The 16,562-nt window shown below is 42.3% G+C and overlaps 4 protein-coding genes across 4 annotated transcripts; 2 read left to right on the top strand and 2 right to left on the bottom strand.

The window, feature by feature from the left end:
• Positions 1 to 277: 277 nt before the first annotated feature.
• On the top strand, positions 278 to 2,511 carry PCYB_112280 (T-complex protein 1 delta subunit; the record flags this gene model as incomplete). Its single annotated transcript, XM_004223106.1, has 3 exons — positions 278 to 293; positions 768 to 898; positions 1,069 to 2,511. The coding sequence occupies 3 exons, from the start codon at positions 278 to 280 to the stop codon at positions 2,509 to 2,511; spliced, it is 1,590 nt and encodes a 529-aa protein (XP_004223154.1).
• Positions 2,512 to 3,554: 1,043 nt separating this feature from the next.
• On the top strand, positions 3,555 to 5,748 carry PCYB_112270 (pyrroline carboxylate reductase; the record flags this gene model as incomplete). Its single annotated transcript, XM_004223105.1, has 5 exons — positions 3,555 to 3,773; positions 4,025 to 4,156; positions 4,312 to 4,386; positions 5,073 to 5,444; positions 5,711 to 5,748. Exons 1-5 carry the CDS (start codon positions 3,755 to 3,757, stop codon positions 5,746 to 5,748), a joined length of 636 nt encoding a protein of 211 aa, XP_004223153.1. The 5' UTR covers positions 3,555 to 3,754.
• A 220-nt stretch (positions 5,749 to 5,968) lies between these two features.
• PCYB_112260 (patatin-like phospholipase) lies at positions 5,969 to 11,775 on the bottom strand (the record flags this gene model as incomplete). The annotated part of the gene is made up of 2 exons (XM_004223104.1): positions 5,969 to 8,753; positions 9,053 to 11,775. The coding sequence occupies 2 exons, from the start codon at positions 11,773 to 11,775 to the stop codon at positions 5,969 to 5,971; spliced, it is 5,508 nt and encodes a 1,835-aa protein (XP_004223152.1).
• Positions 11,776 to 13,917: 2,142 nt separating this feature from the next.
• Positions 13,918 to 16,261, bottom strand: PCYB_112250 (hypothetical protein; the record flags this gene model as incomplete). Its single annotated transcript, XM_004223103.1, has 2 exons — positions 13,918 to 14,702; positions 14,725 to 16,261. 2 exons carry the CDS (start codon positions 16,259 to 16,261, stop codon positions 13,918 to 13,920), a joined length of 2,322 nt encoding a protein of 773 aa, XP_004223151.1.
• Positions 16,262 to 16,562: the final 301 nt, after the last annotated feature.

Genomic DNA, 16,562 nt, shown 5'->3' with positions numbered 1-16,562 from the left:
TTTTTACATATCGTTTTTTTTTTTTTTCTACATTTGAGCGTTCCTCTATATCTTTGTTTTAGTTGAAGGAGAAAAAAATCTATAACTGCGCAAAGTGTTTTTTTTTCTTTTTTTCATTTCTGGATTGTATCTGCTTTGCAAAGTCTTAACCATTTGGAACAGGCACCACTCCCTCGTAAGGGCATAAAGCACATATCAGCATCCAACCCGATTGAGGATAATCCACACACAAAAGGAGAAACAAAACAGATAAACCTGTACAGTAGGATCAATAAAAATGGCTGAAGTTGCAAGTAATACAATTTGTGTGCGAAATGTTTTTACGGAGAGGGACATTCTACATGTGAGGAGGGGCACCCCATAGGTAGCCCCTCCGCATTATTCCCTTGTGTATGTGCAAATGAGAGAAGAGTGCTGTTTTTTTTTGGAGGGAAGATTTTCCTCCCTGGATGTAGTTCCCTCTTTTTTTTTCCTTTTTGCTATGCATTTCCGTTTTGGGTGTATTCAAAATGGTTGACCTGTTGCTACACCAACGGTTTGTCGTGCCTGCCTTTTTGTTCAAAGATCGTCATACGGATGATTCCTCCCCGTTCAGTACACATTAACGTGTTGCACTTTGTGTTTACCACTCAGCGTGTGCACGCGTTAATGTGACGCCGGGAGGGTTGTGATGAGAGTGCCTGATCCGTAGGCTGCACGTGCCTTCTCAGTTACTCCATCATAGCGACATATGTTTTTCCGAATCCCTTTTCCCTCCCTCTTTGTAGAAAACAGGAACACGGAGAACTTGAACAGAAATGAAAAGCAAAGCGACGTGAGGCAGATGAACATTTTGGCGGCGAAGGCCGTAGCGGACGTGACGAGGACTAGCTTGGGTCCGAAGGGCATGGACAAAATGGTTCGTGCGCGTGTGCCGCCGTTTGTGTAGCACGTGATTTGTCCCTCTGTTGCACAGTGGGGATTTGTTTTGCCCGTTTCGTAGTGCGACATTTGCATCACCCCCCTCTACGTAATTTCATCCCCCCCGCTGCTTAACTTCTTCCACCCCGCTGCTTCATCCCCCTTCAGATCGAGGACGGGAAAGGAGGAGTGATCATCACGAACGACGGAGCTACGATCCTGAAAGAAATGGCAGTGGCGCACCCAACGGCAAAAATGATCGTGGAGCTGAGCAAGGCGCAGGACGTAGAGGCAGGGGACGGAACGACCTCTGTAGTGGTTATGTGTGGGTCCCTCCTAAATGTGTGCAAATCGTTGCTAGACAAAAATATACACTGCCAAAAAATTTCAGAAAGTTTTTTCGAGGCGTCATTGAAGAGTGAAGAAATATTAAGAAGTATGTCCATCCCAATAGACCTGAATGACAAAAACATGTTAATTCAAAATGCGATCACGTCATTGAATTCGAAGGTGGTGTCTCATAATTCCTCCCTCCTGGCACCCATAGCTGTAGATGTTATTTTAAAAATCACAGATATTAATAAGGACAGAAATGTGGACTTGAACAACATCAGAATTGTGAAAAAATTGGGAGGTACCATTGAAGACACCGAAATTGTAGATGGATTAATATTTACGAGTAACAAAATTAGCAAACGTGCACATGGAATAAAGAATTTATCTCAAGCCAAGATAGGACTGATACAGTTCTGTTTATCCTTACCTAAGACTGATATGGATAACACAGTGGTGGTTAAGGATTATAATAGCATGGATAGATTACTGAGAGAAGAAAGAGTAATAATTGCTAAGATGATTAAAAAAATTGCATCTACTGGTTGTAATTTATTGCTCATACAGAAAAGTATTTTACGTGATGCAGTAAATGATTTAGCTTTGGATTTTTTATCTAAGTCTAAAATTATGGTTATAAAAGACATAGAAAGGGAAGACATAGAATTCATTTCGAAGACTTGCAATTGTGTACCTGTGGCTAGTCTGGATTATTTCACTCCGGATAAATTAGGATATGCTGAAAATGTGGTCACAGAATCGATTGGGTATGGTGAAATTGTTAAAATTACAGGAGTGGAATCAAAGAATACCATTTCTGTTTTGTTGAGAGCTTCAAATAATCTTATGCTAGACGAAGCGGAAAGATCGCTACATGATGCTCTCTGTGTTGTTAGAAGCTTAATTAAAGAGAGGGCTATTTTACCTGGAGGAGCTGCCCCAGAAATGGAACTGTCCCAAAAGTTGTACCAATGGGCAAATACTCTGAAGGGGTCGAAACAAATTTGCGTTAAAGCTTTTTCAGATGCATTGGAATTAATTCCCTACACGTTAGCAGAAAATGCAGGACTCTCACCACTTCACATTGTCACAGAATTGAGGAACAAACATGCAGAGGGACATAAGTACGCCGGGATAAATATTCGCACGGGTACCATATCTAATATGATTGATGAAAATGTCATACAACCTTTGCTAGTCACGTCCACGGCGATTAAGTTGGCTACCGAGACAGTCATGATGATTCTCAAAATTGATGACACGGTCATTTGTAGGTAATCCCCTTGCCACTCTCAATTTGGGAGTTCACCCAAAATTTCCTCCTCTCAAAAAAAAGGAAGCGAGTTTTGTTGAAAGAGCAAAATTGCGTCGGATTTACAGCCCAGTTTGAATGTCGTCCCAAATGTGCAAGCTTCAACTACGCAATTGTCCCTTTTCGCAAAGCAGGCGGTGTAGCAGACAATTTAGGAGCGGGATGACCGCCCGAGTCACGCCCCTGTTCAGTCACTCCCCTGTTCAGTCACACCCCTTGTGCAGTCACACCACTCGATGTGCACGTGAAAATATAGCTCTGTGTCTGTCCGCGCGAGCTTTCTAAACAATAGCCGTTCCGTGATTAATGCTCCATTTTCTTGTTACGGTGTTGCATATTTTGCAAGCCAGCCGTGTATATGCGTTGAAGGACCAATCACGGCTAGCTAAACAGGTGAGTGTTACTCCCCCAATCCTCCTCTGTTGTGTCCTTCCATGGTCATGACAAACTGGGAATACATAACATTATGCATCATCAAAACGGTATCTTTTTCGGTTACCCGTTAGGTACCCCTTTTTTTTTTTTTTTTTCGAACCATTTTTTACCCATATATTTATCTTAAAAAAAAAAAAAAAAACGTTAACTATGCAACTCATACGTCAATCGTTTTTTTTTATTCATTATGGGGAAACGATAGGCACAGAGGGTGGGTGCGTCACTTCTCCGCGTTAGTAGCCCCCCAAGCGGAAACATAAAAAAGGAACACGCGGCATGATTTACAAAACTGTGTTCCTCAGCGTTGCATAGTTTTATGTTAACGTTCGTAGGGACGTTTATAAAGGGGCAGGGGGGCATCAATTTGTTTGTGGTTCATCCCGTCGTTCCGCACAAGTGGCGTAGAAAAGTGCGCTGCATGCGGTAATGTGTAGGAGTTGGAGAGAACGTTCCTCTATAGGGGTATCACTTTCACCAGTTGCGCTGACCCAGTTGTGCTGGCCCAGTTGTGTTGTCGTGATTACTTCTTTCTGGCTAGTTAGCCCTATTATGCGTCATTATTTATACTCTTTTTATACGTAGAAGCATTTTTGTCATCTCGCTAACCACCTTATCATTTTACCACTGATAGGAATTTACTCCCCATCTTGGCTTTTAATCCATACGAAAGAAAAAAAAAAAAAAAAGAAAACTGGGAAGTAGTACAACTCCTCGTACTGTTTTACAAAGTCTCCTTTAGTAAATCTAGTTCATCGAAGCAGCCGCTGCAGCAGAATGGAAAACATCCGCGTGGGTAAGTTACTCCTTTTTTTTTTTTTTTTTTGTTAACCCTAATTATGCCTCAACATCACCCTGCATGTGTAGATACGTGCATATGAGCATGTCGTCATGCATACGTCCCCTTTGGAGGACCCTTTCTCCACGGGGAGCATGTCCCACTAAGACTTTCAAAAATGAGTCAAGCCTTTAGAATGGGTCCCCAGCGCAGTTTCTTACCTTTTTGTAAAACTATCATCACTGCACTTTTCCCCTCCATATGTTAAGGATTCATCGGTCTAGGAAAAATGGGCTCGGCGTTAGCCTACGGCATAGAAAGATCCAAGCTTATTGGGAATCAAAATATTTATTACCACACACCAGTGAAGAAGGAAGCTCCCTTCGTTTACCTCCAATCTAGTGAAGCGGTACGAGGAAATCAGCGTTCGCCATGGGAGTTGCAAAAAATTTGGCCATGCTTCCTTCATGAACAACCCTACGATGGCACGCCGTCCACAACAATCAAGTTAATGTTTTGAAGAAAATTGCCACTCCTACCCCCCGTCTTTCTGCAGGTTGCCAAGACGTGCGATATAATTGTGCTAGCCGTGAAACCAGACCTTGCTGGAAAAGTACTGCAGGAAATTCAGGTACCAAAAAGAGAGGACAAGGAGGTGCTCTTCACATGGGCGACTGAAAAATGAGGAGAGCAAGGTGTATAGTCGCTTTGTAAGTGGATGTAGATGGTCAGGGTTCAGGGGTTGTGCATTCGAGAGTTCACTCGCTACGTTCTACTGTGCATGTTTCAACCTGCGCGTTTTACCTGCTCTTTTTACGCTCCTCTTTTTACCCTCTCTTTGTACCCTCCTCTTTCAACCCTCACATTTTATTCCACTTTTTCCCCTCACATTTTACCCCACTTTTTCCCCTCACATTTTACCCCACTTTTCACCCCACCACTTTTTACGTTTCCATTTAAAGCAACACGCAGGCTCTAAATTGGTCATCTCCATATGTGGCGGACTGAACTTGAAAACTTTGGAAGAGGTAGCCAAAGAAGAAGCTATTTTTTGTCCATTCGATTTTATCCCCTGCAAAGGGACGCGCTGCATCAGTGCAGCAAATATATGCACATGTATATGCATATGTATATATGTATATGTATATATATGTATATATGTATACATGCAGCACATGCGTGTAATATGTGTGTGGCCGCCCCCCCCGAATGAGTGGTCCGATTTACATTATCCCTACCGGCACGTTTCCTCCCAGATGGTGGTATGTAGCACCAAAATCGTGAGAGTCATGCCAAATACCCCATCCCTGGTTGGAGAAGGCTCCCTTGTTTTTTGTGCAAATAATAATGTGGACGCAACAGATAAACAAAAGGTAATCAATATTTTCAGCGGATGTGGAGTTATACAAGAAATAAAAGAAGCTGACATGGACATAGCAACGGCCATCTCTGGTTGTGGACCAGCCTATGTTTTTTTATTTATTGAAAGTTTAATTGATGCGGGGGTTAAGAATGGGCTAAATAGGGATGTGTCGAAAAAACTGGTTCTGCAAACAATCCTTGGATCCGTTCACATGGTTAATGCTTCGAGCCATCCCGTTCAGCAGCTGAAGGACGATGTGTGTTCCCCAGGTGGGATTACCATCGTGGGCTTGTCCACCCTGGAGAAACACGCATTCAAATATGCAGGTAGGGAAGCGTAGTGGAGCGTATGTGGTGTGCAGAAATTGTGCACAACTCATCATCATCACTCCTCCCTTGGTACTCATCATATTCCTTTTTTTTTTTCTCCCCCCCCCTTATCCCCTACGCAGTCATGGATGCAGTGGACAGTGCCTGCCAAAAATCGAAGTCAATGCACTGAAACGGTAAAAGCCCATGAGATATCATCCAGCGTTCTGTGCAATGGCACCGCTGCTACGAGGCGGACATTTTATCTATTTCTACATCCTCAGAGATGAACTTAAACATTTGTTCGTCTGATTTAGGTTAAATTAACACCAAAAAAAAAAGAGAGACTAAAAACATGGGACAAATGGTTAAGTCAAGTCATTTGGGAAACAAAAAAGGAAACGAAGGGAAAGGACGCGCCAGGGTGTGAGGCGGCAGGGTGTAACGCGGCAGATCAACGGGTAACACGTCAAACGGGTGAGTGCGAGGAGGATCATCTGGGGATGCCACATCCTCCTATGGATCCGGTAGCACCCAATTTTTTACGCTTCCCGTTTAAAAAATATATTTCGCAACAACTCTATTATATTCTGCTTCTTCCCGTCCGCCGATTCCGTGCTCATGGATTTAAAAAATTTGTAGTTTATGTGGTTCATATTTACATCCCTTTTGAGAAGTCTTTTTTTATTTATCGCTGAATTGTCCACCAGATCGGATGTGTTTATTTTTTCGTCCCGTACAAGTGTCTCACGTAGAGGATCGTCTTTTTGTGTGCCTTCAGAGTGGTAGTAACTTCCTCCTTGTTCGTAACTTGTGTGTTTCTCGTTGAATGCTGAATTGTGAAAGTTATGAATTCTTTTTGAATGTGGACCAGTGGATGGCCCTTTAGGGTTATATGGATGATTATCTTCGTCTAGGTCTTCATCAGATGGAGAGTCCTTAAAAAGGTTGACACTCCTTTTTCTCTGTGTATCGTTCGAATGGGTATCTGTATGGGTTTCATTTCTTGAAGATTCCTCATTAGTGGGGGAAGCATCTGTCTGACCACTTCCATACGGACCTTGGGTCTTTCCCCCAGGGGAGTTGGAGTGATCGGTGATTCCCTTTTCCCCTTGGGAGGTAGCCACATTGTATGGAATCATTTTATCAATGTTGATGTCGTAACTTTTTTTACTCACTTCTTCAACATTAGAGAAGCACTCATCGGTGTGAAAATATAAATTTTTTTTCAAAAGGATGAAATATATTTCATTTAGTAACACTCGAATTCCTGTAAGGGGTACGACATTAACGTAGTTATTTTTTTCTCTCTTGGGTCTACTAAAGAAATTATTTTTGTGCATACTCTCTAGTTTCTTAAGAAATTTATCGTTGTTGTAGAAGAGATTGGTGAAGTAGTGAAAGAATCCGTTTGAGGTGCTTGTGCTTGTGCTGCTACCCGAGTTGTTACTTTTGTTTATGATGTCTAGAATTTCTTCGATATTGTTTAGGTCAAACTTTTCGTCTTCGTCCACGAGGCCGAAATTGAAGTTTCGATACGGGGCGGAGTTTCTTGTGTGTGACTGTGTATTTGGCTCCGTATTGGCCTGTGCGCCTGTCTTCTCTGCGTTGACTGGGTGAGATGAAGCGGGAAATTGTCCCCCCCTTTGGTCGGTTCTTCCAACATGGTTGGTGCTTCCATCCTTGTCGGTACTTCCATCCTTGTCGGTGCTTCCAACCTGATCGGTACTTCCAACCTGATCGGTGCCTCCAACCTGAGCGGTGCCCCCAACCTGGTTTGAGCTTCCAACCTGTGCGCTACCCTGGCCAATGGCCCTCCAATTGGGGAAAAGGAAGCCAGAAATTTTGGACTTCACCCTATCAAGAAAGGAGTCTCCCCATATTTTCCTTTGCCTCTGTTGGTACTCCTTGACATCTCGGCTGTCCTCCAGAATGCCAACCAATTGGATGAGCTTCTTCTGGTTGTAAGAATGGTCTTCGAAGTACCGCTTCCCGATTTGCTTCAACTTGTTAATAATTTCTGGAGACGTTTCATCCAACTTGATATTATTAATGAAGCAGTTGAATCGAAAATATTTATTTCTATCGAGTACGTTGTTGCATATATCATGTGTCAACTCCGTATTGGTAATTGAGTACACAATTTGTTTTAACAAAACATCCCACCGAAGGAAAGTGTCATACGTTTTATTTTCGCTCAGTTCGTTTATATTTTTTGGTTTAAATTTCCCAGTGCCCACACTTACGATGCAGTCAATGTAGTCATTAAGATTGATTGCCTTATTTTTTGTCTCCACCAATTGTTTTTTTTTGGAGAAAAAACAGTTTACTCTGTCCAGTAAGGTGTTTTTCCGACTGTTAAGATAGTTGTAAAAAATTAATTTCATTTCGTTGAGGCTTACCAGGGTGGGGTTATTAAAGCAGATCGCTCCGTCGGCATATATGTTGCTGTCGAAGGAGAAAAAATTAAAAAAACCTGGCGCGGCAGTGGTGCACCTCAGTACGTACTTCACAAAAATGTTGTAAAAGCTTTTGTAAATACTGACGCTGTTTATATTTTGGTTAACGTAGATGTCACTCATGTGGGGGTTGGTCTTCTCCGAAATGTTCACGCGGTTCGCTCCGTTCGCGTCATTCGCTCCGTTCGCGTCATTCGCATCCATAGCGGCATTCGCATCCATAGCACCATTCGCATCCATCGCGTCGTTCCCATCCGTCGCGTCTTTCGCATCGCTTTGCTGGTCGTCCCATACCTGGTTGCTGTGCAAGTGAGTCCACCTTTCGCCTTCCTCTCCATTCTGCTCTTCCCTGTCCCCGACATGATCATAATTAGTTGACGTATAAGCATCAGACACGTCTGCCTCTTTACCACCTTTAATTTTCCCCAAGTTGGCAGTGTAGTTTTTCAAGATGACTGGTTGTAGAGGAGTGACATTCATCTGAGTTGACACGGTAAAGACGTAGGGAGTGAAAAAGTCGGCATTGTAGTGAAACATTTTCATGTTTTTAAAAAAGGAGTTTAAGATATTGCTCAATATGTTGGCATCATAGTAAGAATGCTTAAACAAATATCTTGTATTCCTCACTGCATACATGTCCTTCTGAAAAATTTTGTTAATTAACAGATTGTACAAAAATTCGACTTCATTTAAGTGGGCCCTTTCCAGGCCGATCAAAATGGATATGATGGCCCCTGTACTGGTTCCACAGATGATGTCGAAGTATTCAAATATATTTTTCTGCAAATGGCTATTTATGCATTTTAATATTTCTATGGAGAGTAACCCTCGGATTCCTCCTCCGTCTAGACATAAGATCCTTAACTTTCTTTTTTTTTTTTCAATGCGATTATGAAGTTACGAAATTTTTCTATACTTATATGTTCCTTGCTGTTCAGGTCATAGATATATGTTCGCTTCTTCCTGTTTCTTTGCTCCTGTGTGTGTGCGCCCTCCCCGTGCGTTTGTGCCTCCGCGGGGGTGGCACTCCCCCGGTTACTTCCGACGCTCACACCGCCACTCACACTGCTACTCACACCGCCACTCTCACCGCCGCTCCCACTGCCACTCCCCCCGCCGCTCCCACCAATGGGGAGGCAGTCCTCCACGGCCTGCCTCGCCACGTACCTCCTCGCTTTGGCAAAATATCCCCAAAGGGCATTCCCCACATGGTGGAAAAGTCCCCTCCGCTGCTCTCCCTCCTTCATCAAATAATCATGGGGCTTCTTTTCCCTGTCCGAAAAAACGATATCATTGTACAGGTCGAACATGTTCACTCCCAACGCCTTCAACAAAATGTTCGTTTTCCGAATGATAATCAGATCTTTATATTCGCAAATAAAATGCCTATTATAAATGTTATTTAATTTTTTTTTTAAAATTTTATTATCCAAGAGAAACTGCTCCTTCTTCTCATCAGGTATGTAAAGCGAGTTCTGATTTGTGTACTTACTTTCGAAAAAGAGAGTTAACGTTTTTAAGCATTCGATTAGTTTATCCCACTTTTGCAACTCCTTGATAAAGCTTCCTGCCTTTATGTCTTCTATATATTTGGCCACATTTCCATACAAAAGCGTGTAGTTTTTGTTTTTCTTTAGGTTGTTTAATCCATTTCTGTAGAAGGCTTGCTGGAAGGACAGGATGTAGAGGATCCTCAGAATGAGCGTAATATTTGCTCGGTTTAAATTATTTTGTACATTTTTCGACAATATTTTTATAATCTTATTCATGTTGTCCTTCTTCATAATTGTGTAGTAATACAAATTATACACCACGGAGTTTTTATTTTCCAGTAAAATTTCGTACAGTAGTTTTAGTAGCTTGTTTGTGAAGTAGTCATTCAGGTCGATGTGTCTGAATAATGACTCGATGTAATTTTCCACAAGGGAGAAATTCAGGTAGGGGTTGCCAACATGCAGGGGGTTGCTTCCCCCTCCATCCTTATCCTCACTGTTCACTTTGAAATTTTTCAGCAAATCGAGGTTGAATTGTATGAACCCTGTGAGGATGTACTTGTCCGGTTTTGGTGCATCCCCCTCCAGGCCTTTTCCCCCTTCTCCCTCTTCTTTGCGTTTCACGTATATTTCTTCGTACCCCTCCACAGGTGCCCCCCCCCTTTGAGGCTCTCCTCCTCTGCAAAGCGTCTGCTTCAAATCGGCGCTGTTTATGTACCTCTGCGCATTTAGATAGTTGTGCGACTGCTTCATCTGCTCTGTTGGTGTGCTACCCCCATATGGGGTACCCGTGGCAACATTTTCAGTGTCCACAGAGGGGCCGCTTGACTCCATTTCGGCACCCCCATATATTTCCCTCCCTACTGGATCCCCCCGCCTGTTCAGACTCGCCCATCTGTCCTCTTTCCCGTTTTCATTTTTCCTTATCAGTATTAGTAAGCCCATATTTAGAAAGCGGCTTTTATTTTCTGCACCCCCATTGACCTTAGCCTCTGGATTAATTTCAACATCTTTAATATCTACATTGTAGTCACTCAAAACGATGTTAACCTTTTTTTGTTCAAACATTTTTTCGTGTTCCTCCTCCTTCTCATCGTGTTTATCGTTTTGTAAATCTTCCTCAAAGAAGTCTTGGTGTTCTACCTCTTCATCTGTTTCTACTGCTTCTTGTTGTTCTCCTTCTTCCTCATGTATGTCTTCTTCTCGTTCATCCTTTTCTTCGTCTTCCACCTCTCTCCCCTCTTCATGCACATCATCAACGGCATTCGTTTTGTCCCCCCCCCCCCCGTCCCTGTCGCTTCTGCTTCCCCTGTCGCTTCTACCTCCTCTGTCACTTCTACCCTCCCTGATGTGGAACCTCTTCCCGTTTTTGTTCTTCTCATACTTCAATATGTCTACATCGTCTTCTGCGTAATTTTCGTAAACCTCAAAATAGTTGTTGCAGTTGTATTCGTCTCCTATCCATTCGATTGTGTTTCTTACGTTGTTCAGGCTATTGGGGCTGCTTTGGCCATTTGGGCCATTTGTGATGCTTTTTTTTCTGAGTTTCTCCACGGAGAGTTGTTCGCCTGCTTGGTCTTGATTCCCCCCATGTGCCTTCCTCTTATACACGATGACATCATTTTCGTTTTGGAACTGCACTAGCACGCTGGTTAGAATGTTATCCTTTGCGTTTTTGTTAAAGTAGAAGGGGACGAAGAGGACATTGTCTGTGGTGGCTCCTACCGCCTGTGCAGCGTTCACCTGTTGGGGTTCCACGTCCCTCGGATAGGAGTTCTCCCCAGCATCGCATCGATCGCTGTGCACAAATGAGTTCGCCCCCTTATGGGGATCACCATGGCCAGCAGTGGCCCCCGCCCAATTGGCCGTTTTAAGGTTCCCCATTTGGTTCCCCTCTTTTGTAGAGTCAAATATTTCCCCTTCTTTATTTTCTTCAGTGGGGAATTCCCCCCTCAAGGTTTGATTTTGGTAAAACTGGGAATTTACACCGTCGTGTATATTGTTGGTATATTCTTTACGATTTTTCTCCCATGTGTGATCTACATCCTGTGTAGGAAAATCTTCTTCTACGTAAGGCATACTCGTAAGCACTTCTCCATGATCAGTTAATCCATATCCTCTAGACTTCCCTTCTTCTTTCATTTTTTCCTCCTTCAATTTTAGCAGTATATTTTTACCTAAAAAAACTATTTTATTTTTCATTTCTTCTATATCTTCCTTCTTCATTTGGTTCTTCCCTCCTTTCCCCTTGGCTTCTCCCCCTTCTGAAGACTCTTCCATACCCTGATTTTTCCCTTCATCTGAGGTGTTCTTAAAAAGGGATATGAAATAACTAAAAAAAGAGTTGGCTTCTTTATACGTCTCATTTGTCTGTTCCTTCTCATTAAGTATATTCATAATAACATACAGAAGTGATATTTTCACATTTTTATGTGTAAAATTAAGTATAATTCGATAGAAATTTTTATGCTTTGATAAATTATTAAATATGAGCAAGAGTTTGTAGATGATCTGATAATCCACCTGTTCATTTTTATCTTCGTTTTTTTAGGATTAAAAATCTTTCATTCAGTAGGTATATAATTGTTCTTATGTGATTGTTGGTGAAGAGTAGATGTTCGCATGTCTTGTCCTCCACAATTTTGTGCAGGAAGTTTATGTAGTTCAGCTTTTCCCGGGTGTCCGTTACGTCGTTCAGCTTTCTGAAGAACAGGTCCAGTCCTGCGGGGGGGGGAGCGGTCAAAGTGTGCCCAAGGAATTGCACCCTAAGAAGTGCACCCAAAGAGCTGCACCCTTAAAAGTGCGCCCAAAGAACTGCACCCTTAAAAGTGCACCCAAGGAATTGCACCCTTAAAAGTGCACCCAAAGAGCTGCACCCGTGTGGACACCCCCGCGGCGAAGCGCCCACCGAGGAGACAATCACTCGGCTGACTTACCTATGTACTTATTTACAACATCGTTGAAGACGTTCACTCTCTTGCGCTGACTTCTCTTCCTGAAAATTTTGATTCTCCGAAACTTGCTTAAGTTCAGTCTCTTCGAAATGGGAGTTATGTACTTGAATATATTTTTTTGCATTCTTAGGGACAGAGAAAACATGAGAATGGAGTAAATGCCGTAAACCAGGATGAGGTATGCATTTTTTTTCATTTTAGTGGCGGAAAAACGAAGTGAAGCAAACTGGCGAGAAGCAAAATCAAAACGTTAGGTGTAACGAAAAAAAAGCAGGGACTCCTTGGCTGGGCTCTTTATGTCCAGCTGAGCTTGGCATAGTGGAAAAGTGGTACACTGGCAGATTCGCCACGCGCTGCGATCCTCTTTTCCGGCTTCTTCCTCTGCTTCCTCTTCTCCTTCCTCTTTTTCTTCCACTTTTTCTTCTTCTTTTTTTTTCCCTCTTGGTGGGCTTTTCCCATTTCTCATTATTTCCTCGCGGAGTACCTTACCCTTGTGGCTTTTTCCTTTTCGCTTCCCTTTTGGCTTAATTTTAAATTCTCCTCCTGCTCTATCTCAACCTGACCATGCCTTAATATTTTTTTTTTTTTTTTTTTTCTTTTTGCGTTACACGTTGCGCTGAAAAAAAAAATAATCATAACTGTCAATGTATGGCACACATGCGTTTTAAAAAATGGGCTAATCGCTGTGGTGTGAATGCTTCACCTGCTATTCTGCTATTATGTTATTACGTTATCGTGTTATCGTGTTATTCTGTTTTTTTTTTTTTTTTCCCACGTGAACTGCGATGCTTAATTTTGTTCTGACCTCTTCGAAGGTGTACATTTGGCAAGCATCGATTTCGCACAGTTTTTCCATCAGGACAGGGTTAGAAGAGTTGGCCCCGCGACGGGCATTCGCCACAATTCGTCCAAGTGCACGCATCATGGGCATATGTACATGCGTACCTTTACATATGTGAGTACGCAACTATACACCCGCGCATGCGTTCCCCTACATGCAGAACGCGAACTATAGAGGCTATGTCTGCATAATAATGCCCCCCTTTTCTTCATTTCAAATTAACAAATTCGTTGAAAACATGCACCCTTGCGCCATTGGTACCGTGACATCACAGCTGTCATTTGTGTAGGTGGGCATCTCATGAGGAGATAAAAAAAATAAGTCTTTTCAAATGTTGGCAAATAGAGAGAGAGAAAAAAAAAAAAATGAGGGTAGAACAACTCGAGGGGGGATAACCCCATGGGAGTATTCCAAACAGGAAAAATAAAGTTTATGTAAAAAAAAAATTTTTTTACAAAAAGTTGGAAATTTTGAGGAAGACCAACTTTTATAAGAATACCGAGCAGACGAATGGTGGTTAAGCGTTTTCACCAACGGGAGGGATGTTACAAATGGGTGTGCACACTGGGCATGCACATGCGATGAGCTTAAAAAAAATGAGAAAAAGGGAGAAGCTGCAATAAGCGTATATTTTTTCCTCCGGGTTGGTAACACGTTGGGTGCTCCATATAACGATGTGTGCGGGACAGCCGGGCTGACCGAATCGTCTGCATATTTCACCTCCCCGTTCGAGTATCCACGCGATCATTTGATATCTATGGATTTCTTCAGGTAGGGATTTATTCCTCTCTTTTCTCCTGAATAGTTATTTTCATGGACCTTCAATTTGGCGTGCTGGCCACTGTACATTTTCATTTTTTTGATATACTTTTGTTTATTGTGAACCCTTGCATTTCCATCGGTTGATTTTCTCTTCCTTACGAGGCCCCTATTTTGTAAAATATTTTTGTTTGGCATTCTTCTATCGTTAATTTCGTTTTCTTCATCGACTAATTTTTTTCTTATTTCTTTGTTTTTCTGATCCTTGAGGAATTTTTTTTCTTCCTTTTTCTTCTTTTTCAAGCTTAACATATTTTTGATATTTTCGTCGTCTATTTCGTTTTGTAAATTTTTAGTGCTCATAAAATGAGTGGATTTGCCGAGCTCTTCCTTCTGATGCGAGTTGCTCCATTTAGTGTTTTTTTCAAACTTCTTAAAGGAAACGAAGTCATCATTGGCGTTGTTTGCTCCTTTCATTTGCTTCACCTGTTTCATCTGCCTCATTTTGTTAATGTTACTTCTAAAAAATTTTGTTTCGTCCAAATTGTTCTTCGTATCCGCTTCGTCATTCATTTCTGGCAACTCCACAAACTTTAGCAAATCATTTGACGTCATTCCCACATTTTTCAAGTTGCTCATTTTGTTTTTTTTTTTGCTCAAGGCTTTGATTTTTTTTTTCAATATTTTTTCGTCAAAGTTCATTAATTTTTCTTCCATTTTTTTAAAGTAATTTTCTTCTTCTATTTTTTCTGGTCTTGTGGATACCATGTCTTTTATTTCCTTGAGGAATACGTTTCTCTCGTTTTTCATTTTTTCTCTTTTTTTTCTTTTCCTCCCTTTCCCTTTCCCGGATGTGGCTATCCGTGTACTCTGTTATCAGGTTCTTGCTGATTTTGTACCTTTTGCCCTTGCCCGCTTGGGGTTCCTCCCCTTCGGAGTTCGTCACTTCGGAGTCCGCCACTTCGTCATCCTCGTCTTCCACCTCCTCATCGTCTTCGTCTTCCTCATCGTCTTCGTCCTCCTCATCGTCTTCGTCCTCCTCATCGTCTTCGTCCTCCTCATCGTCTTCCACCTCCTCATCTTCTTCCACCTCTTCATCTTCTTCCACCTCCTCATCGTCTTCCACTTCTTCCCCCGCTGGGATGCGGAGGCCGGCCCGCTTCGTTGCTTTTGCCTCTTCGCTTCCCAACGCGTCCAACTCGCCCAGCTGGCGACCCGAGGACGACTTATTCAGCTGCTGAATCTTGAACTTAATTTTATTATCCAGCTCATTCGTCTTAGCAATTATAGTGTTCATGTAGATTAGCTTATCCAAAACGGGGTGGTTGTGCGTATAGGCATTCATAATTTTAAGAAAGACGTAGTACGTGATGTATATGATATAAGTGAGCATCGTTTCGTTTTTCTTCTTAAGATAGAGAAGGGTGCTCTTATTGATATCTGTTTGGCTAACATTCTGTTCGTTAATTTCCTTAAATTGGAAGAGCCGTTTGTTTTCCTTAATTTCGTTGTAAACCTTTTGGATATTCAGGGAGAGTTCTTTTAACAATATTTTGTATTCCTCTCGTTCGCTCATTACGATATCTTCTATTTCATCATCTCGTTTCTTCTGTTCAACTTGGTCAATTTCTCTGCTACCATTTTCTTCACCCATTTGTTTTTTTTTTTCCTTCATGTCCGCGTTCATATCGCTGATTAGCTTTTTAATGATGCTTTCCTTCTCATGCACGTTGTACAATTCTTTGCCCCCTTTTCCCGATTTGTCTCCTTTCCCCGATTTGCCCTCCTTGTCTTGCTCGTACATGTCATACAAATCGAAATCGTCTTCTTTTAAGTTTTCCTTTTCCTTTCTGCTGAGGTACATGGCTTCTTTGATTCTCTCCTTGTTGCCTTCTTCATCATCATCGCTGGTTGAGTCTTCGCTTTCGTATTGGTAGTAATTCTGTTTATCCTTTTTCCATGGTACTCGAACGAATTCATCATCTCGCTGGTGACCGCGCTGGTGATCGCGCTGGTCCTGGTCGTCATCATCACTGTCGGCATAGTCACCACCATCATGCGCGCCGTCCTCCTCCTCCTCCTCCTCCTCATCGTCCTCCTGGCCATTCTCCCCCTGGGTTGCTATTTTTTTTTTCTTTTTTTTTTTGCCGATTGCCCCCAGCGAGGGTTCCTCATGCCCCTCGTCACTACTCAGGATATCATCGCTGCAGCTAACATTTCCAACATCGCTTTCATCTCCATCTTCAATTTCTAAATCCTCCGACTCGGAGTTCTCAACAAATTTAATCTTGCTGGTATCAATGGATACGCGCTGGTTCTTTTTCGGCATTTTTTATAAAACGTGGATGGCATGGGGGGGGAGAGGTGAAAAGGATATAGCCGCTAAATGGGGGGCTTCCTCGAACGGCGAACTCGCGGCAAAGTGCTGCAAACTGTGGAGAAATGCCAAAATGGGATGCGTAAAAATGGGAAGCAACAAAATGGGATGCGGCAAAATAGATCCATTCAACTCTGGCGCGTAGGCTCATTTGGATGTACTCAAAAATATTTTTTAAACGAAACATACGAGGGTTGCCCTTTCCCTTGGTGTTTCTTTCATATACGACATATCATATATAATATATCATGTT

Source organism: Plasmodium cynomolgi, chromosome 11 (genome assembly GCF_000321355.1).
Source record: "Plasmodium cynomolgi strain B DNA, chromosome 11, whole genome shotgun sequence".
Lineage (NCBI taxonomy): Eukaryota > Apicomplexa > Aconoidasida > Haemosporida > Plasmodiidae > Plasmodium > Plasmodium cynomolgi.
This window is presented reverse-complemented; position numbering and strand designations above follow the sequence as displayed.